General features: G+C 48.7%; 1 protein-coding gene across 1 annotated transcript in view; it reads right to left on the bottom strand.

Annotated features, from left to right (window-relative positions):
• nfasca (neurofascin homolog (chicken) a) overlaps positions 1-20,098 on the bottom strand; it is a 32,448-nt gene that overhangs the window by 6,237 nt on the left and 6,113 nt on the right. The window contains exons 3-30 of the mRNA XM_068742482.1: positions 16,989-17,153; positions 16,378-16,395; positions 15,420-15,525; positions 14,469-14,665; positions 14,260-14,382; positions 13,039-13,213; positions 12,884-12,921; positions 10,609-10,720; positions 10,224-10,408; positions 10,012-10,141; positions 9,757-9,908; positions 9,470-9,581; positions 9,187-9,353; positions 8,765-8,912; positions 8,412-8,536; positions 7,917-7,961; positions 7,491-7,592; positions 6,965-7,162; positions 6,707-6,777; positions 6,279-6,501; positions 5,973-6,088; positions 5,661-5,871; positions 5,287-5,409; positions 5,027-5,200; positions 4,388-4,414; positions 2,203-2,332; positions 1,800-1,921; positions 1,043-1,165 (exon numbers count right to left, since the gene is read on the bottom strand). Of these exons, the coding sequence (XP_068598583.1) occupies positions 1,043-1,165; positions 1,800-1,921; positions 2,203-2,332; positions 4,388-4,414; positions 5,027-5,200; positions 5,287-5,409; positions 5,661-5,871; positions 5,973-6,088; positions 6,279-6,501; positions 6,707-6,777; positions 6,965-7,162; positions 7,491-7,592; positions 7,917-7,961; positions 8,412-8,536; positions 8,765-8,912; positions 9,187-9,353; positions 9,470-9,581; positions 9,757-9,908; positions 10,012-10,141; positions 10,224-10,408; positions 10,609-10,720; positions 12,884-12,921; positions 13,039-13,213; positions 14,260-14,382; positions 14,469-14,665; positions 15,420-15,525; positions 16,378-16,395; positions 16,989-17,082 (3,547 nt within the window). The 5' untranslated portion in view covers positions 17,083-17,153. The remainder of the gene's footprint in view (positions 1-1,042; positions 1,166-1,799; positions 1,922-2,202; positions 2,333-4,387; positions 4,415-5,026; positions 5,201-5,286; positions 5,410-5,660; positions 5,872-5,972; positions 6,089-6,278; positions 6,502-6,706; positions 6,778-6,964; positions 7,163-7,490; positions 7,593-7,916; positions 7,962-8,411; positions 8,537-8,764; positions 8,913-9,186; positions 9,354-9,469; positions 9,582-9,756; positions 9,909-10,011; positions 10,142-10,223; positions 10,409-10,608; positions 10,721-12,883; positions 12,922-13,038; positions 13,214-14,259; positions 14,383-14,468; positions 14,666-15,419; positions 15,526-16,377; positions 16,396-16,988; positions 17,154-20,098) is intronic.

Genomic DNA, 20,098 nt, shown 5'->3' with positions numbered 1-20,098 from the left:
GTGTTTTATTTTGAAAAACGGCCAGATTTTCTCCAATGTAACAATCTCCTGTGAATCTTCTTGGTCACGTGATACAGGTTACTAAAAATAACAGCCGTAAACTAACGAGGAAGACGAGGAGGAAGAAGAGGAGCTGACGACCTCCAAGAAAAGAAAGCTTCTTTTAACAGACAAACCAGGAGTCAGATTCCACTGCAATAATTCCCAGCATGCAGCTGCCCTCATTTCCTCTCGGGTCACCCTAATGTGTTCCAGCGCTGATTTAAACTACTGTTTAAACACAGCGGATCATTTACAGCACTTCCCTGGACATACAATGCCAGGGAAGTGCTGGCATTTTATCATTCCAAACCAAAAGCAGGTGATTATGGAAGCACGGATAGATTCAAACGGCGAATCAGAGAAGCGCAAGCCGAGCAGCCATTCAAAGCAAAAGAAGCCGTTGCGATGGTGCACGGCACAGACGTTAGGGAAGGCATGATGCTGACCAACACGTATGTACAAAGAACAGGGGAATAGCGACAGGCTGCAGGGTTAGCATAGCATACCTTCTGCTATTCTAACGTTAGCCATCAAGTGAAAACATTACATTCGTCAACAGAGGAGAAGCTGCTGCGACAGAGACATGACACATTTCCAGTTTTTTTCACAAAGATCTTCCCTTCCTTACGTTTTCTCCTCACGCTGAATACTTAGAGATTTAAATAAAGCTCTAGGGAAAAACAAAAACCTGCCACTGAGGTGTGAAAGAAGACCATATCCATTCAGTTGAGCGGCCTCAAGTCGTTTTCTGCTACTTACAGAATTCTGACCCAAACTCACACAACCCACTGAACGAGTGGGCTGGAAAAAGCTACATTAGCATTGATGCTAACAGAAAGGATGCCGGCGGTGCGGCTCTGAACAAAAGATGCTGAACGTATTTTCTCTGTGCTTTGCCTGCCCTATGAAATAATGCCCTTCCGGTCATTTATCAGCAGTCAGGACGAGCTTCTGGGTCGGACCCGGTCTCGCTCAGGCTGGGCCCGGTCTGCTTTCTTACTGTCCAGTGTGAACTCTAGCACAAACTCGCTGCTGCCGGCCGGGAAGTTGTGACTCCAGCTGACGTTAGCGTAGTTACTGTTAGGCTCCACCGTCAGATTCCAGATCTTCCACGCTGGGGGCACTACACAAAGGGGGGGGTTGGGGTAGAAGGGTTAAAGGTCGGGGGCAAGGGGCAGAGAGGCCACAGATATAAAAACCACACACGGGGCTTCATTTCGACCAATGCATGGGTCTCAAGACTAGAGTCCCAATCCTAACCCGACCCACGGTCCACTCAAAGCCAGAAGTAAGTCTAATGTGTTCGTGGGCAGAAAATTCACAGACGGGAAAAGTGTGGGGAATTTTCCTGTCCACGAACCACCGAGCAGAAATGCTTACTTCTGGTTTAGAGTAGACGCTACGGCTACGCTAACTGAACACAACAGCAGATAAAGATGGTGAATTCTGCCAATATCACAGGCGACATTCATCACTCCAGTGGTGAAGGTAACTCAGAATAGTTACTAAATAGATTTAATAAAATAAAAAAAGGAGGATTCTCACTGCCTGACCAGGAGGATAGCAGCAGGCTACATCCCAATATTCTGAAGTAATTCCCCACTTTTTGCACAGCAGGTCAAGCACAGCTTATCGGAATGCAGCCCAGATGTCGTTTCCTGTTTCGTCAGGTGGGAGAAGGTAACGGTCTCTTCACATCCATGAGGGTTAGGGTTCAAGGCCAACTAAAGCGCAACACAAGGTAGGACAACATGTACCCCACTGGTTCATATCAGTGTGTCTGGTGGTGGCCAACACGGGACGTGTGGCGGCAGAAGTCGGCTCGCTTGCAGTGGTGGTGGAGGAGGTAGTAGAGGGAGTAGACGCAGGGGCCGGAGTGCTAATGGTTGTAGGAGCGATGGTGGTAGGAGGAAGAGAAGCGAGAGGAGTAGGAGAGAAAGCTGAAGCCACGGAGGCGTCGGTAAGCTCGACTACAAGGGAGGAGGTGGGAGAGAGCAAAGGGTTAAAGACAGGAAGCAGAAACATCAAACAGGAATTCCGTGGTGGGATCCATATGCACCATCATCTTGTATGGGCTTAGCAGAAGTCGCCACGGGACGTGTGGCGGCAGAAGTCGGCTCGCTTGCAGTGGTGGTGGAGGAGGTAGTAGAGGGAGTAGACGCAGGGGCTGGAGAAGTAGGAGGGGTGGAGGCCGGAGTGCTAATGGTTGTAGGAGCGATGGTGGTAGGAGGAAGAGAACCGAGAGGAGTAGGAGAGAAAGCTGAAGCCACGGAGGCGTCGGTAAGCTCGACTACAAGGGAGGAGGTGGGAGAGAGCAAAGGGTTAAAGACAGGAAGCAGAAACATCAAACAGGAATTCCGTGGTGGGATCCATATGCACCATCATCTTGTATGGGCTTAGCAGAAGTCGCCACCCAGAGGACACATGCTGCCATTACAACATGAGCATCACACGGAAAACATTCAGGAACTTTCTAGTACTTTTATATTAGTTCATTGTAGCCACAAAGATATATAACAGAAAATAACAATTATTTTATCAAAGATGCAGCATTTCGGTTTTCTCATTAGTCAAAGCCTCAGCAGGACCGTCTGTTCTTTTCCCTGCCTTCCTAACATAAGTTCTTGTAGGGGATTTTGTTTTTCTTCACAATCAGAGACATTTTTACCCATCAAAATGTTGTATCTGTATCAAACCTAAAGTAAAACAATAAAGCTGCTGCTAACAGTTAGCCTCAATTTGCAACAAGCTCCGCTTCTCCCATTGGGAACCAGCACATCTTTTCCCATTAAATTCCATCTGAAATTCTTACTGTACCTTGACCGTGAGCTCACCTCCAGCCAGTGAATAGCCCCATTGGTAATACCCCAAACATTTCCCCCCATTCAACAACCCCAAACAGCATGCTTGTATCGCCAGGCTAGTTTGCGAGCATATCCTGAAACCGCCATGTGAGGGTTAGAACAGGATGACCAGCCCAGTGAGGTCGGTTCAGCCCACAGCCACATGCCACCTTACCTGAGATCCCAGTACGGACCAGGTGAACAGGTGCAATAGATGCCAGGGTGACGTGACTGTTCAGTAAGAGCAGAAGCAAGATGATCAAGCCATGGAGTGAGTCGCAAGCCAAGTGCTGATTCATCATCCACAGCACACTCAAGCCGCATCATTTGTCAAAATGTTTCCCCCATTTTGACATCCACATGCGAGGATGAATCCCATCAGCATTCCCAAAACAGCAGCATCCTCAAGACATGGTGTCCAAAGAGGAGAAACTAAAACCCCGGAAGGTCCGCGTATCTCTAGTGACAGACAGGAAGAAGCTTTGAAAGGGTGCACCATCAGGGATTGGGTCAGAAATCATAGGTCACAGGTCAACATGGATGTGAACTCCGGATCATGATGGCCACAGTGGGAGCCAATCAAAGCCAATGATGACCTGAGCAGGTGAGAGACGGCTTCTTCAATCCCTGACAGCACATAGCAGCAGACAAGCAGAGGGAGGATGGAGGGATGTGTAGACAGCAGTTCAGTCTCAACCCTACAGCACTTCCACTCATCGTATCATCGCAGGCAGCTGAGTGGGAAGCACCGTAATCGGGCGGGACATCCTGGAGGACAAACCCCGGGCCCGGTCCGCTTTTAGTCGGGATCACGCTTGGGATGGCTTCACTTTTATTTGTACTTTACATGGATGAATGCCGACATCAAGTCATCATGTATGAGTCAGTAGATTCAGGGCTGTTCAGAGTCAGTGAATAAGATAAACGATGCTGTGTTGCCAGGGGCGACAGGCAATGACACACAGACTGGTTGGTTGTTCCTACTTTCACATCATTGTAAATGTGATGATGTTTTAGTCGTTTCATTTCCCTTGTATACTGCGTTCCTTATCTTGCATTCAGGATTATTATTTTAAATTTGCAAGGACACTAATTCTTTACAAAACAGAAACTAGTCGCAGTCTATTTGAACCAATAGAAGCACAGCACTGTCTGTCTTTAGTTTGACAGAGCATCCAGGGTCCAGCATTTAAAGCTATGACTTCATAAACAGCAATAATACGTCCTTCTTAAAGGCGGACCTTCAGGCTGGATTGATCGGTTCATATTATGAGGTAAACGTTTCATCCAACCTATTTTGTCTTTGGTATAAGAGCGAGTAAAGGACACCCCCTGGTGGTCACCAATGTGACCTGCAAGCTGTGGCAGCGCTGACTGTAGTAGATAATCCTATAGAGGTGGACTGCACTGCTGCTCAGTGTTAGCATGAACAGGTATGCAAGGGGGGGGGGGGGTCAGGGATGGCGACAGACAACCCCCGCTGTACTTTCATCCCCTTTTACCTAGACCTGTAGCGTCAGTAATGTTGTCTGTCAACAAGAAAGAAGAAAGGGAGAGGAGTTTAAAGACAAGAGGAGGACAGCAGATAGGGCGTTGGTTCGGTTCTCATGTATCAGCAGAACGGTTCTTAGTTGTAGCCATTATTTTCCAATTACATCATCAAAACGTGTGTGTGTGTGTGTGTTCTCAGGACCTTCTTCAGTTGGGTTGGATCCACGTGAACCCAGAGGAACAACCCATCTACATTTCAGAGCACAATGTATGGGGATACTGAATACCTCTAGGGTTCAGACGCAACAGCACGAGTCGCCAACCCAACACTGAACCCACCAGAATAATCCGGAACCATCAACAGCAAATAAATCAGCCCGTTTAAATCGCCCCGCCGGTTGTTGTTTCAATAAATCCAAACCTTACACTTAAAAAGTAGCTAATAACAAATAGCAGCTAACTCAAAGAAGACAAACAAGTTGGAGGGAGGGATCAACCATCAGGGCTTTGATGCGTTGCGTAGCCTTTGGCGGAAACATATTTTATTTTTGTCATACAAATCGCATCGCCGACTTGACTGCCGATGTCACTTTTTGGAACACAGCATGTGAAACTTGTGGGTTTTTTTCCTTTGGTTATCAAACGCTCACCTTCATTAGAGAAATGGGGCGATTCCTCCACAAAGACCTCCCCAGCCCCCTCCTGCGTGAGCGCCGCCAGGTAGAACCTGAAGCGGGTTGATCGGTCCGGCAGACGGAGGGTGAAGTCCGTCATATTCGGGAGGAAGGTCTCCACCCGGACACGACCCCCGCTGGAGCCGTTGACTGCACACATTCACAGAGGGTTGGCACGGGGCGGGCGGGCTGGCATATCTGGATCATTACCTCCAAACAGCTCATGAGCAGCTCACCTGTGTGGTACTTTAACTGGTACCCGATCAGAACACCATTGGGCTCAACAGGTTTGTCCCATTCCAGGTAGAGGGTGTCGAAATTTCTGCGGTTTATCCTGAAGAATCTTGGAGCGTCCGGAACTGCAAGAGAAAAGATCAGCAAATGAATGAATTTGTGTTTTTGTGTCACATATTAGCGCTTCAGAAAAGTTCATCAGCATTGAGGTGATGCTGTGAAGACAAACGTCCAAATGGTCTTCATGCTAAACACAAGGCAGAAGTTGTGTTTACTCCGGTCGTGGCTGACAACGACAGGAAATGGTGCAAATAAACGAAGTGGGCATTTCTTTGTCAGCCTTCCCCTGGATATGTTGGCGGATCTACGATCTTACCGCCGATCCTGGTGTTGAACTCCTCTGTGTTGCTAGGCGGACCCTCAAAGCGGTTGTTGGCTACGACCATGAACATCTTGTATCTCGAGTAGGGTACCAGGTCGGTGAGGATGCCCGCCGGCTCGGCCACAGTGGAAAAGAAACCTTTAGTCTTCTTTTCCTTATTGACCACCAGACCTGGAACCCGACTTGACTCTCGCCAGTAGAAGAGCTGGGGGGTAGATGAGGAATGAAAGGGTTAATGGGTGAAAAGAAGGTGAGGCTATGAAACTCTGCTGAGGGGTCGCATCACAAAAACTCCGCTGGTCTCACTCTGTACTCCTTGAACGCTCCCCGGACAGACTTCATGTCCACGGGTCTCCAATGGATGTTCGCCTTGGTGCTGTCAACTTTGGACACTCGCAGCTCAGTGGGGGCATCGGTGGGCACTGAAGACAGAAAGAAGGTCACACTCAACACTTTCACCCGGTCTCCGCTTAAAATAAATCCAGACTCCTTTGTCCAACTATGTAGAGGGCGGAGTTGGGACTTAAGATCTTTCTTTTTTCTGCTAAGTGATCCCAGTATAAGCAGGATAATACCCTGAAGATTCCATAAACTGATTGTGAATCTACTTACCGTCCTCTCCGGAGTATCCGATCACCACATTAGATTCGGGTCCTGGTCCAAACTCATTCCTAGCCTTGATTTTGATGTCGTAAGGCACATAAGTTTCAGTGTTCTCCACGACATGCCTGGACCCCACCGTGGTCACATTACTCCACTCCTCCCCTGAATCCTTCCGCCTCCACCAAACGCTATAGTGCAGATTCCGTCCGTTTCTCTCCAGATCAAGCAGAGGCTGGAAAAAAGAAGCAGCACTTAGAGAAGGTCAAGGTAAGTGTGATGAGAGGACCACATCTCTGTTTCCAGCATGGATATAGAACTACATGGCGGAGGTAGAGTTACATTCCTCACAAGAAACTCCTTTGTAGCATTAAATCATGAACCTTTGAAATCTTTTTCAGAGACTTCAGACTTCAGAAGTCTCGACTCGCGCAACTTACCTCCCACGTGATCTCCATGTTGTCCTTCTTGGAGCCCCATCCTTGGAGACCTTTGGGGACGGCATCTGGGGCTTGTTTTAACACAACATAACGTGTTTGCATGGAAAAGCATCACCTCCAACAAACATGTCCACAGTCTAACAGCAGCTTCTGGAGTGCCTTTATCTGCTTGCTCTTTAATGTTGGTACATTTTGATGGTAAAACAACGGCTCAAAGATATTTTAAAGGACACTCATGGAGACCATAGCGCTCCTCACCTGCGCCGCTGGTCTTGTATCGTGGCGAGGGCCGGCTGGGCTGACTCGGGCCCACTGAGTTGACGGCAATGACCCTGAACTGGTAGTTGACGAAGGGGGCTAGCTGAAGGATGACCGAGTTTAGGTCTCCAGGGTACTCGGACAGGTCTTGCCACCTGCCTGGCTCCCAATGGTCCTCCTCAAACTGGACCAGGAAGTCTGCAGAGACACACAGACAGCTTGAAACCAGGGACAGTTAAAGCTGTGGGAGCCAGTTTATGGTTGTCCATCATTACAAGCCATCCTAAGAAACCCTTGAAGAAGCTGGGCACGTTTTAAAGAGCTTCGTGGTCATCATTTCTTTCTTGATTGACCCGAGACCAACTCTTTCTGGCTTTCCATTCTGGCTGTGCATTTCACCGCTATATTTGGAGAGAGAGGACTGAAAGCTGCTTCATGGACAACGATCTGAATACCCTGAACTGATGAAGCTGCAACGGAGGGATATGTAAGTGCACAGGTACAGGAAGTGTGTGGGTTCACTGACTTGTGATTGGGCTCCTGTGCTCATTTCCTGGGATCCAGGTGAGGCGGACGCTGCGGGCAGCTGGGTCAGAAAGATCCAAGTCCATAGGAGGGTCTGGACGGTCTACGGGGCAGGGGACACATATTAAAAGTTATTTCATTTTGACACAATAATAATAATAATAACAATAATAATATCATTGGTTAAACACAGAGACATACTCAGGAACAGGCATGCATTTATTCTAACCTCCAAACATTAAGATTTGTTGTCCATGCATCTTAATTCTTATCAAACCAGCATCTTCTCTCCAACAGAACAGAAATAACCTTTGATTAAATAATGAATAACTTTCAGAACAGAGGCACATGTTAAGGAGCAGCGAGGACAAAAGACACAGGACAGGAAGCAGAAAGAAAGACAGATGTCCACCCTGACGTGTGTTACCTGGAGGCAAGGCACTAGAGACTGAGGGGTGGAGGGAGGCTTCCTCTGTGTGGGGGGGGGGGGGGGGTGGTCAAGGACCAGGAAGCAGGTGTAAAGGTTAGAGTTTGCATGTTAGTCTAGCAGCCAATCAACAGCAAGGGAGCACAATAGTTAACATTTCATTTAGTACAGCCATCTGATATTAAGGTTCCAGAGTTTAGGACGTTGTAGTTTCGACATTTGAGACTTTTGTTCTGGTTCTGGTTCATGTTTGAAACGCTTTTAACGCTTGAAACGTATACCAGCGGACTTTTAAATTAAACCATCTGAAAGGTGTACGTCAAGCAAACGTTTTGTGGTGAAGGTCAAAAGGTCATTGATTTATTCTTCTCTGACTTCTAAAGCAAAAGTCTCCAATGTCAAAGCAGCATTCACACAGAACGTCGACCCAACACCAGGGTATCACTATACGTTTGGTTAAAGCTGCCCCCCCCCCCGACCCGTGTGGGTGGGTACCTCTCACAGTGAGGCGGGCGGAGTACGAGTCCTCGTCTATCTCTGATTTGGCTCTGCAGGTGTAGCTTCCCTCGTCGCCTTCGTTGACGTTGGAGATAGTCAGCGACTCTTCGTCTTTCCTCAGCCTGGGACACAAACACAGACAGTCACCGAGGGGCTGGGGCTCAAACCACCGACCTTCTGACAAGTAGACGATGCTCTTACAGCCACAGGACTCGTTGCCACGTACCAGATGAAAACCACACAACCAGAATCCACGCTTGAGTTCATCTTTAGAAGGTAACGTGAAATATGACCAGATGCGGGATGGTCACGTGCTTTGGGGTTTTCCGGGTCGGTGTCGCTGCCCTTACCTCCATCCCAGGCTCAGAGGCTTGTCGTCCTTTGTCCAGACCACGGCGACGGGCAGGCTGGGGTCGGACTTCACCTTACACCTGAACTGAGCCGAGGCTCCTCTGACGGCCGACATGTGCTCCGGCGTCTCAACGATACGAGTCGGTTCTGAGGTGGATCAAAAGGTTCTAGATTGTTCTTGGTATCTTTATACACCAACCATGAAAAGTCAAAGTGAATCAGAGTTGATGTGTATTTTTAACCGATTTCTTAATCCATAAATGGGTTTTAATGTTAAAATGTAATATTTATTCTGACCTCATTCTGGATCAGAATCAGAAAACATGTTTAATGATAGTTCATATCGGATATGATTGGAGTCATGTTTCATCTTTCACAGAGGGAATCATTGGACGCTGGGTGCGGTGACATCATGTCTGACCTTTGACCTTCAGCCGGACCTGTTTCTCGTCTTGGCCCAGGAGGTTGCTGACCACACAGGTGTAGGTGCCCTCGTCCTCTGCTCGGGCCCGTCGGATCTCCAGCGACCCGTTGATGTGAACGCGGAACTGACCCCCATCCAGCACGCTGCCCAGCCCGTTCTTAAACCTAACGACAGAAGATGAAGGGGCGTGGCTAAAACAAAAATCAACTTCCTCAAAGAGACAAAACACTATTTCCACTATTTTTGTATTTAGGTCGACAATCAAGCATGAGATGCAGACCAGCGTAGGTCGGGCAGGGGGGAGCCGAAATAGGGGCAGTCCAGGAAGATGTGGTTGTTCTCGATGACTTTGATCAGCTCATTTCTGGAGCCGAGCATCCTCGGACGCATATCTGCAAAGACACGTGATGACAACACTCCGTTCACTTCACACCACACACGGGCCCAGAAATCAGACGTCACATTTACACCTGCACTAAGTGAATCCTGAGTGCACACTGCGACACAATGGAGCCGAAATAAGGAATAAGTCGGGGTTTGTCCCGGTCGGCCTCTATCGAGCCTCACCGAGGACGCTGACGAAGGCATTGGCCAGCAGATAGCCGTGGTGGTTGGAGGCGTTGCACTGGTAGACGGCGCTGGTTCCCATCTGCACCGAGCGAAACATGATGGTGTCATCCAGCACCTGCCTGCTCGGACTGGGGGGCGCACCTGGGGTGAGGGCGAGGACGAGGAAAGGGAGAGCCAACGATGAAACATTCAACAGCATCACAGCAAGATGGCTGAATCAGCGGTAAGGAGGGCAGGACGCTGTCTGTACTCTCTATCGGTTCCCCGTTGACCAGCCATTGGATGTCGGGCTTCGGGTTGCCGTTGGCCCGACACACCAGCCGCCCGTTCTCGTTCATGGCGAGCACCAGGTTTGTAGGTTTGTCCAGCCAATAGGGAGCAGCTGCCAAACACGTGGAGTCAGGTTAGAATGATGGGCTAACACACAAACATGGGCCGTTGCATGTGCGTGAACACGGCCTCACCTTTGACCTGAACGTTGATGGAGTGTCGTATGCTGCCCAGCTGGTTGCTGGCCATGCACACGTACTCGCCGGCGTCCTCCTCGGACACGGGGATTATCTTCAGGGTCTTATTGAAGTTTTCAAACTTCACCTTCTGCCCCGGCAGGTCGCCGCCCTTCTTGAACCACTTGACCGCGGGAGTCGGACTGCAAGGGGGGGGAGGGGGGAGAGGGGCAGAGACAACACAGGTGGGAGGAGCTTGGTTTAGATTACACAGCAGATTCATGGGTTGTGTTTGGTTGCATCATCAAATAACTTTCAGAGTCCATCTCAGCAGAACTTGACCGGCTTTTATTTTGAAAAACAAGCCTCATCCTGCGCTTCCTGGGGTGTAAGTTGAGCTTACAGTCCGGCAGCGATGCATTCCAGCAGCAGCTGCTCGTCTCGTAGAACCACTTTGGAGCTCTCTCTCCCTTGAGGTGACAGGAAGGACGGCATGGACTCTGCTACCTTACGGCCTGCGACACACACACACACACAGATTTAAATCCAGGAGCATCACAGTGGCTCTCTGCACAATGACTCACTTCCTGCCAGGAAGCCAACCCTCGTCTCTGAGCCCTGCCACATCAATCTAATGCCATTACGCCGGTCGTCTCCCTGCGGCTGTGCTCCATCTCTGGACCGGCTTCGTCCCTCTGCAGCCTTTAAACGGCTCGCCTCCCCTCTGGCGAGTCTCACAGGAGGACATTAAGGGCGGCAGGAACAACAACAGCGTCATTGATCTTGCTTTATGTTCACCGGGGGAACAGCAATGGCACAGATTGGCATTTAAAGGTTAAATAATGCGGCTTCTCCTGCTATAATGAGATTAGTTTAATATCAAACTATTTGTTAAAGGTCATCTAGTCGGCAGCATTAATCTACAAACTCACGTTACTTCTTCCCATCGGTTTTGGATTAAACCGTAGCCACTATAGCTAATTGCCTGAGCAGAACTGTCGCCTGCAGCAGCATGACGACGACCTTTAGGATGTAATTAATAGTGCTGTCCATGCGATTACAACATTTGAGCGATTAATTAATTATGATCTGTAATTAGTTAATCTAATTAATCTATTTTTTAATATCACCTAAAAATTTAAGAGAAAAGCCCTCAACTTGATGTATTTTCATTTAAATTCATTACATTATTGTGGCAGATCAAAAGATGAATATATAACAAACAGTATCTTTATCAATTCAATTATTGTTTGATTTGAATCAGAAAACTTTATTAATCCCAAAGGGAAATTCCATCCCAACAGATGAAGTCCTATCATTTACATTCTGCTGTATTTGCAGAATGTATTTCGAGGTCACTGAGCTGCTGTCCTGCTTTCAGCATCCCTTTGTGAAAGGTGTGTCTGATCAGGCCTTGAGGGTCACATGACCTCTCCTCTTAGTGACATCACAGCTCCGACTGACAGTCAGGATGAAGGTTCGAACCAGAACTGGAAGAGCATCGGATCTTAAACGTTAATACTGGACAAAGTCCCAAATGAAAACAGTAATAAAGCAATTATTTTAACAAATAACAAATTTGCAAAGGACATTTTTTTTTTTTTTTTGCATAAGAAGGACATTAAATTTCCAGAGCTGCTTGGTCTGACCAAGAACTTCATCCAGATTTAGAATCAAGAGAAGGTTCTGGACCAGTTTTTAGTCACTGACTGGATTCTCAGTCCAGTCGGATTCAACCTCAGAACACATGCTGTCAACGCCGTGGACATCCAGCGGACAGAGAGCCGCAGCCTGCAGAGAAGTGTGTGGGATTAAATTAGCATTGGCTGCCATTGTGATGCAAATCTGGGTGGGATTAAAGCAGCTGTTTGCTCCCACAGACAGCAGCGTGGGGGGGGGGGGGGCTGTTAACGTTAGTGACACGAAGATAAGGATGAAAAGAGAAAAATAAGGTTTGGATGTTTAGTGGTGGTGATGCAGTGAGCAACCTGGAAACATGGAAAAATCCTCTCCTGGCACTGCTGGGAGACCCGGGATAAGATTCGGGATAAGATCCGGGATGCACTCCAGCTTCAGTCCCTTTCTCCTCCCCAAACAAAGACCAGGTCGTGACCCGATAAATACGTATCTAACTATCAACGACCGCAGGATGAATCCAGGCTGAATATTCATTGTGCCATCTAATCAGTCAAGGTGCACCTTCTCCCTGAGGGACGCCACCCATTCACCCCCCAGGCTTCACCGCGTATGAATACACTGCATGTGTATTCATGATGCGATGATCACGTAACGGACTGGATGATGGAACAAATGAAATTATTGTTATTATTCATTAGATGAACATTTATTTCTACTATGCGAGTGTAAATTAGGATTAAATTAGGAAGGTATTGGTTTATCTTTCATTAGAGGTCATTCTCTCGCCTTCGATTCTATATTTACCGGATCGCTGGTACCACTCCAAAGACACTCTGGAGCTGGAAACATTAGAGGGGGGGGGGGGGCTTCTCCATGGGAAACCAGGAAGTTAATTGTGCATCAGCAGCGGTTAGCAGATTAAAGCGGTTTCTATCATCTGTCCGTCGATGGACGCCGTGTTAGCATGCTAGTCGTGTTACTGTGGGAGTGGGCCGTGGCGGTGGACAGGACCGGCGCTGTCCTGGTGGGCAGTGACTCACCGCCGTAGGGGTCAGTGGCATTGTAAGACGTCTCTTTTCTGCAGCAACCTGAGGAAACGACGTTTTCATGTTGCGTCACAGTGTTGCCTCTAGAGGGCGATGTGCCTGTTCCGTTTCGGCTGGAACCGCTGGCGTAGCGAGAGAACAGTCTCTACTCACTGGTCAGAACCTTGAGGGTGAAGGGGTTCTTCTGCTGGATGGTGTGGGTGAACAGGAAGCGAGCGTTGCAGCTGTAGTCCGTCTGAGAGTCTTTGGCCAACACATTGGAGAAGTACAGGTCTCCATTCAGACCCATGGACACCCTCTTGTCCTGGGGGATCGGAGCCATCCCTGGAAGTCACAGAGGAGCAGCAGCGCCGAGTGAACACTTAAGAACTCAGAAGTCAAAGCTATCACTTTATGTTCTGATCAGTCCTGTTCGGCTCTAGTAACCCGCCTGAAGCCTCATCAGCCAGACAGACAGAACGTCAACAGCAATCTGCACCCACTGACATGAACCACATGGTCATCAGCAAAACGCCCCGGGACCAATCGGCTGCCGGGACAGCAGTCCAGATCAGATGCTACAAGCTGCGCCGATGCATGGCGCATACGGCTTTTCATTGACCTGTTCTACTCTACAGGATCTGAAAAGATGCTAAACTGAGAAAAAGGACATGAAGCGGATAAATGTTCACTAAAGCCCATCATCTTCCTCTCCTCTGAGGCTCTTCCGGACCTAAAGGTCTCAGCGAGACGTTGTGTTTGCAGACTTTTAGCTCTGTAAAGAGTAGTTTGAAGTAGTTTTTAAGGCTTCATTGACTCGTTTTCTAGCTCGTCTCCACATATGATGCAGAGTGGACTGGCTGCATGAGTCACCTGCTGATGAACCGTGTTTTAAATCCGACTCCTGTTTGTAAATCTGGCTCCTTTTCTTCCTCCTCTTCTTCCTCCTTCGTAAAGAAGTTCTCCAAAGACGTTTGTTTTTTACTTATTTTAGTTTGCAAGTTTCCTTTTCTATTCTTTTTAAGGTGTCACGTGACCAAGACAAGCCTCTTGACGTGTGAAGATTCACAGGTGAACGTTACGTCGGAGAAAATCCAGTCGTTTTTCAAAATAAAACACCTGACAATAATAATAATAATCAATACAACGGAAATTATATAAATAATTTTTTCTTTCTGTGCGGCCCGGTAACAAATGCCTCAGGGACCGGTACCGGGCTGCAGCCCGGTTGTTGGGGACCCCTGCATTAGAGCCATTAAAAATTCACCTCCATATAAAGAATGTGATAAACAATCAATAAACATTCCCAGGAAGGTCGCACTTTACTTCAGGACAATAAAACTGTAGGACACACACATTAAACACACAACACGACGAGAACATCTGTTTACCGCTGTTCATCCAGAAGGTGAACGGAGGAGGAAGGCCCGGTGGGGGGTTGCAACGAAGGAGCAGAGGCGAGCCTTCGGTCACCACCACCGGCTCCAGCACCTCCTTCGGCCACAGAGGAGCCTCTGAATGGAGGTGAAGGGGCAGAAAGGGAGGTGAAGCTCGCTTAGCCTGTGAGGTTCCACCATGCATTGTGTGCTTTTGTTCTTACTGGAGACCCGGAGCAGGATTTTGTTGGATATTGCCACTCCGAAAGTGTTGGTGGCAAAACATTGGTACACCCCCTCGTAGTCCTCAGGACGGCCGCCGCTCCGGAAGCTGATCTCCAGAGATCCCGAGCGTTTCCGCATCGTCACTCTGGGATCTTTCCCGATGTTGAAAAACTTCCCGTTCTTAGTCCACGTGAAACTGAACCAGAAGACGACAGACCGGATCGTTAGTGCGTTCAGGTTGATATTAGAAGCAGCTCGGTTGTACGCCGCTGCATGATGACCTCACAGTCAGCGAGACGTTTCATTGGCTAAAAGTTCAAGTCAGCAAAGAAGCAGAAATTCAGAAGTGAATCGGTTTCATGTTCGGCATCCAGGGAGATGATCACTGTTCAAACAGTCAGCAAGTACAAAAGACTTCGGTGTGTGTGTGTGTGTGTGTGTGTGTGCGCGCGTATAGTGACAGACTGATTACAGTGAATAAGTGAACGATCCCGTCCTCTGAATATTTCATGAATGGTCAACTGAGTGCTTTATTGGAGTACAATGGCCATTCTGGTGGGTGGGGGGGGGGGACATGACAGTGGACATGAGCGACCTTATTGTCAGGTTGTGTGTGTGTTTGTGTCTGTGTACACAGGAATGTGAGTGGGTGTGCCAGTGTGTGTGTGTTTCTTACGTAAAGCCAATCTGTGGCCAGATCAACAATGACCCACTGTTCTGGTCAAACCCACCGTGACGTAACCACTACAGGGGGGGGCGTATGTGTGTGTGTGTGTGTTGAATTGTCATCAGGGCCAATTGGTGAAAGAATATGTCCCCTTTCTGATGCAGAAACTGACTAGTGCCACCTGCTGGTGGTCAGTTCCCTTCATATCTCCCGTCTCTCCTTATGACTCAGTATTGATCTCATCCATTTCTTCATTAGAGAGAGAGGGGGGGGGGGGGCTGACCTCGGTACCGGGTTGCCTTTGGCCTCACACTCGATGATGATGTTGTCTCTGGGGTCCACAATGTAGTCCTTCACTGACTGCTTGACTATAGTGGGGGGCTGCTTCACTGTGGGGGAGACAAAGAGGTTTTACACACACTAAAAAATAAATTCATTAGAGCAAATTAAAGTCATCTTGATTATTTAAGCGACATTTACAGCTTCTAGGATTTGTATTTGCTCTGGTCGTTTCTGAAAAGATGAAGACTTCCTGTATAAACATCATGAATTTTCATTTTCATGAGATTTACAAAACACTGCCGTAACTTCATTTATTTATGTATTTACCGTTAGCACCGCAGCCTCATACTCCAGCCTAAACCTACATTACACTCGGATACAGGGAATAACTTGATCAGTAGCCCCGCGTCCCATCTGTGTTCCGTCTATGATGCATATTTAATGGCTCACTTCAGCCAATCAGCACACAGCTCACTGAGTACACAACACACTCACGCGTGCGTTACACGCAACACGGGAAAACTAGCACTTCAGGAAGACCAGAGGAGACGCTGCCGCTCCAGAGGACAGAGGCCTAACTAAGAACGGATTCCCGTCCATCCGAGATGATGGAAACCTTCCCCGCTGCAACAGAAGCTACTCCAGCTGATCTACGCCACAACCGACTTATATATATCTAGCCTCTGTGTTGCCGTGGCAACCATAAGACTACTTTTCCAGTCGGCTTGGTTGTGCTAAAAGCATGTTAGGAGAGATAACTAGTGTGGAAATGAATCCGCTGGGTAGCAGCTCGATCACCCTCTGAAACACACCCAGCAGAGCGTCCGCAGGCGCCAACGCATCGCTAACGCATCGCTAACGCATCGCTAACGCATCGCTAACCATGCTGGGCCTCTGTTCTGTTCATGGTCTCCTGAGGAAGAAGCATTACACAGCAGCGGTTGAGCAGAAACACTTACGGTCTTGCAGGATCTTTGCTGTTAGTCCAACGTAAAGCCAAGGGGAGACGGAGACAGGGACGGAAACACGGAATGTTAGTCGTATCTAGAGACGATGCAACACAGCAGCAGGTCATCGTGTGACGTTCAAGTCTGTTGGAGCTCAGTGGCTCCAAACCGGTGCCAGAACATCTCATCATTGACGTCTGAGAATGATCTGAAAAGAAGCTCGTCACACCCTGTTAAGATGAAGCCTTCACTACAGCCTTGATGCTAAAGAGAGTCTCAGGACGAGGACAGAACGTCCAGCGTTCCATCTGACAGCTGAGGGGAGGGGGTGTCCTTGAGGCTCCTGGTACCAAATCGTCTTTCATGATGTAAGCTAATCATCTTAGCTGTGAAGTGTGTGTGTGTGTGTGTGTGTGTGTGTGTGTGTGCGTGCGTGCAGCTGGAACGTCTTCCTGCTTCATTTAATCAGCTGTTTGGTCTGGAGATGTTTGTCACCTTCAGTAATGAGTGGGTATGGAGCCCCCCCACCCACACACACACACACACAACACGGGTGGTGTGTGTGTGTGGGGGCTCCGGCTGGGACTCAGTGTCTGAACGGACCCGATTGCGGAACCACTTACGGTCTTGTGGGACTTCAATGGGATCCACTTGGCGCCACAACAGCAGCAGAAACGACAGGAGAGTCAGGGCCGCATGCCCCCCCTGCCCCGACATCGCTCCCCCTCCGACCGTCCGACGCCGCCCCTCGCCTCTCCTGATTGGCCGGATGCTTCTCGATGGCGCACCTGTGTGTTCAGACATGGGGTCAGAGGTCAGAACGGAGGCAGAGGAGCAAGGTGCTTCGGCGTGGATGTGTCGAGGTGCTGACTCCGCCTCTTCTGGATGGATCGGCTCCAGATACCATAAAGGGGAGGATCCACTAATTATTTCCACTTCCTGTGAAATCATGCTACGTCACATACATTATCAATCAAACATAAAACACTACATGGATTTTCATTGAGAGGCGGGTCGATTCTTTTGTCACTTCCTTTCACAGCGTGAGACGCCTGGGGGGGGGGGCACTCTGCTGGACCGTTTCACAATCAGGGTTGGATTTGATTGAAAAGGGGAGGGGTTTGGCCTAAGTGGGGGCGTGGGCTTTATTGATCGCCTGTCTAGTTCTTTAATTTATCGTGTCACCTCTCTGATGACGTTCTAGACGTTCAGGAGGAAATAAGGAAATGAGAAATGAAAACAGCATGAAGGACTTCCTGGGCCCGACCGCCATGTTCCTCTGAGGTCCGAACAGGAAGATGATTTCTAATTTACCCCCCCCCCCCCCAACACGTCTGCCTCCAACCACAGCAGGACCACCTGCCCAGCGTTAATCCCTGGCCTCCATGCTGATGTCCCCCACCAGGATCAGACCCTCAGGATCAATTCAGATATTATCAGGTGGGACGGTGGGGGAGGGGCTGACATTTCAAGACTGTTGAGATGCCGGGGGGGGGGGGGGGGCGGGCTGTCGCAGGATCATTAAACAGTAAACACACCTGGATCGACACACTCAGGTAAAGAGTGACCCCGCCCTTCAAGCGTGTGTTACTGGAACTGTTAACCGGTGTGAAAAAGAATGTAATAAATAGTGAAAACGTGAACAGATAAAGTGACATATTTATAATATCACATGTTTAATGAGCGCAGGTGAGGTGTGACGCCACGCCCACCCAGGAATGGAATACTGATCCCACAAAAATGTTCGGTGTTCAGACGTGGACGAACAGCAGCTTGTGGGCCTGAGGAGAAGAGGCACGCACACACGCACACACACACATACACACACACATGCACACACACAGGCACACACACACTATCCATAAACCATCTGGTGGTATGTCACTCCAGCACTTTTCTATTCAAGTAAATACCTAATCTGGCTCCGGGGAGTTAATGCCCTATATTGGCTGGCATGAGGTGTCAATCACACACACACACACACACACACACACACACACACACACACCGTGCATATGGTCACATATGGATGATCACACACTCATTACACTTGGCACACATGCACACACACACACAAAAGCAGAGAGTAGAAGCAGCATCATCGTTTATTAGGTTTCTACTACTACTGGACTTTCTTCTTGTCCCCTGAGGGGTCGCCACAGCAACCCATCGTCCTCCCCAACACCAGCCCCTCCCTCTCATGTCCTCCCTCACTACGTCCAATAGGAAGGGATTAGGAGACAGAGTCCAATACGAGCATGAAGACAGGAATCTGCTTTGAGTTGCAGATTTATTCACAGCAGAAACGACATGGAGAAAGAAAGAGGAGCGAAAGAAAGACATTCTGAAGTAGGTCATTGCTGAGGTTGAGCAGTCAGAAGAAAGAGGGTCAGTGAACGCTACATGCTACATGCTACACGCTACATGCTACCACACCGCAGTGGAAAACAGCAGCCTTAATGCAGGCTGATCCCAACGCAGGATGCTGGTCAGGAGGAAAGACGGGTCAGCGTGCCGGTTAACGGGTTTCTAGGACGGTCTTGGACCCGCCGGTCCCGCACCATGGTGGCCGTTTGGATGATCTAAACAACTAAAACACAACCAGGTCAGGGTTACCGCAGTTTAACCTGCGGTGCACAGCGTCATCACACAGACACACGGCGAGGACAGGCCGCTTGACAGTTAGCATCATCGCGTTTCAGCGAGCGGCTTAGTGACCTTCCAGCAGCCAGAAGCACGGTCACAGTGAAATAACCTACTTCTACAAACCCAAACCCACTTAAACATCCGAGCTGAAACAGAACGCAACAACCCACAACCATCCTGCAAAGACAGGCGGAACTCAACCGCCTAGACCCAACCAGCAAATCCATCAGCGGTGACACAGGCCTCCCCGGAGGACGGCCTGCCGATGGGAACCAGCAGAGGACAAAGTTCTCTTTACTGATCCTGTTCACCAAGACCCACATGCAGTTTCAGGTTCCATGAGTCCAAACGTACGCTTTAAACCAGGCCAGAGTCTAAGATGTTAGAAACCATTTGTTCATTCCCGCGCTTCCTCTTTGTCCGTATTGAGAGACATGGAAGCTCATGCCCATCCCAGCGCACGCCAACACTCCCATTCCCATTGTTCCCAGCACTGGGAGATTCCATTAGAGCTAATGGGGATCCTCTGGGAACAAAGCTGGAAGGTGACAGGACTGGATTCGGAGTGTGTTTGAGTGTGTGAACAGGAAACAGGTCTGCAGGTTCCTGAATGTTTGTGTTTTGGATGCTTCAGGAAAAACATTCCAGATGGATTTTTATTAATTTATTAGCAATAAATTCACAATTCAATTCAAGTCCTGCTTTTTACATTGAATGTGCTGAAACAAGCTGACATCCACCCCGGCTCCTCGTGGATCCCTGCATCACTCCGGGAAGACCGAGACCAAGACTGAGACCCAAACAAAGACCGAGACCGAGACCGAGACCAAGAAGATTCACAGACATCCTCCAACTAAGACTTGGCACCCAACGCTCCCTGAACGTCTTACTTCTTGGAGGTGATGATTTAAATTTTACGGTTTTAGCTTTGGAGTTCCAAAGAAACGTTCCTAAACTGGTCAGCAGGTCTGCACCGAACCCTCGACGGATTGATTGTTGTGCATTTATTTCGGTGAAATAACCAACGAAAATGATGGTCACAGTTTCAATGACATTTTAGCTCAATAAAGATCAAATATCACAAAAG

The sequence above is a fragment of the Brachionichthys hirsutus genome, chromosome 8, assembly GCF_040956055.1.
Source record: "Brachionichthys hirsutus isolate HB-005 chromosome 8, CSIRO-AGI_Bhir_v1, whole genome shotgun sequence".
Lineage (NCBI taxonomy): Eukaryota > Metazoa > Chordata > Actinopteri > Lophiiformes > Brachionichthyidae > Brachionichthys > Brachionichthys hirsutus.
The sequence above is the reverse complement of the archived record's forward strand: the minus strand, read 5'-3'. Positions and strand labels throughout refer to the sequence as shown.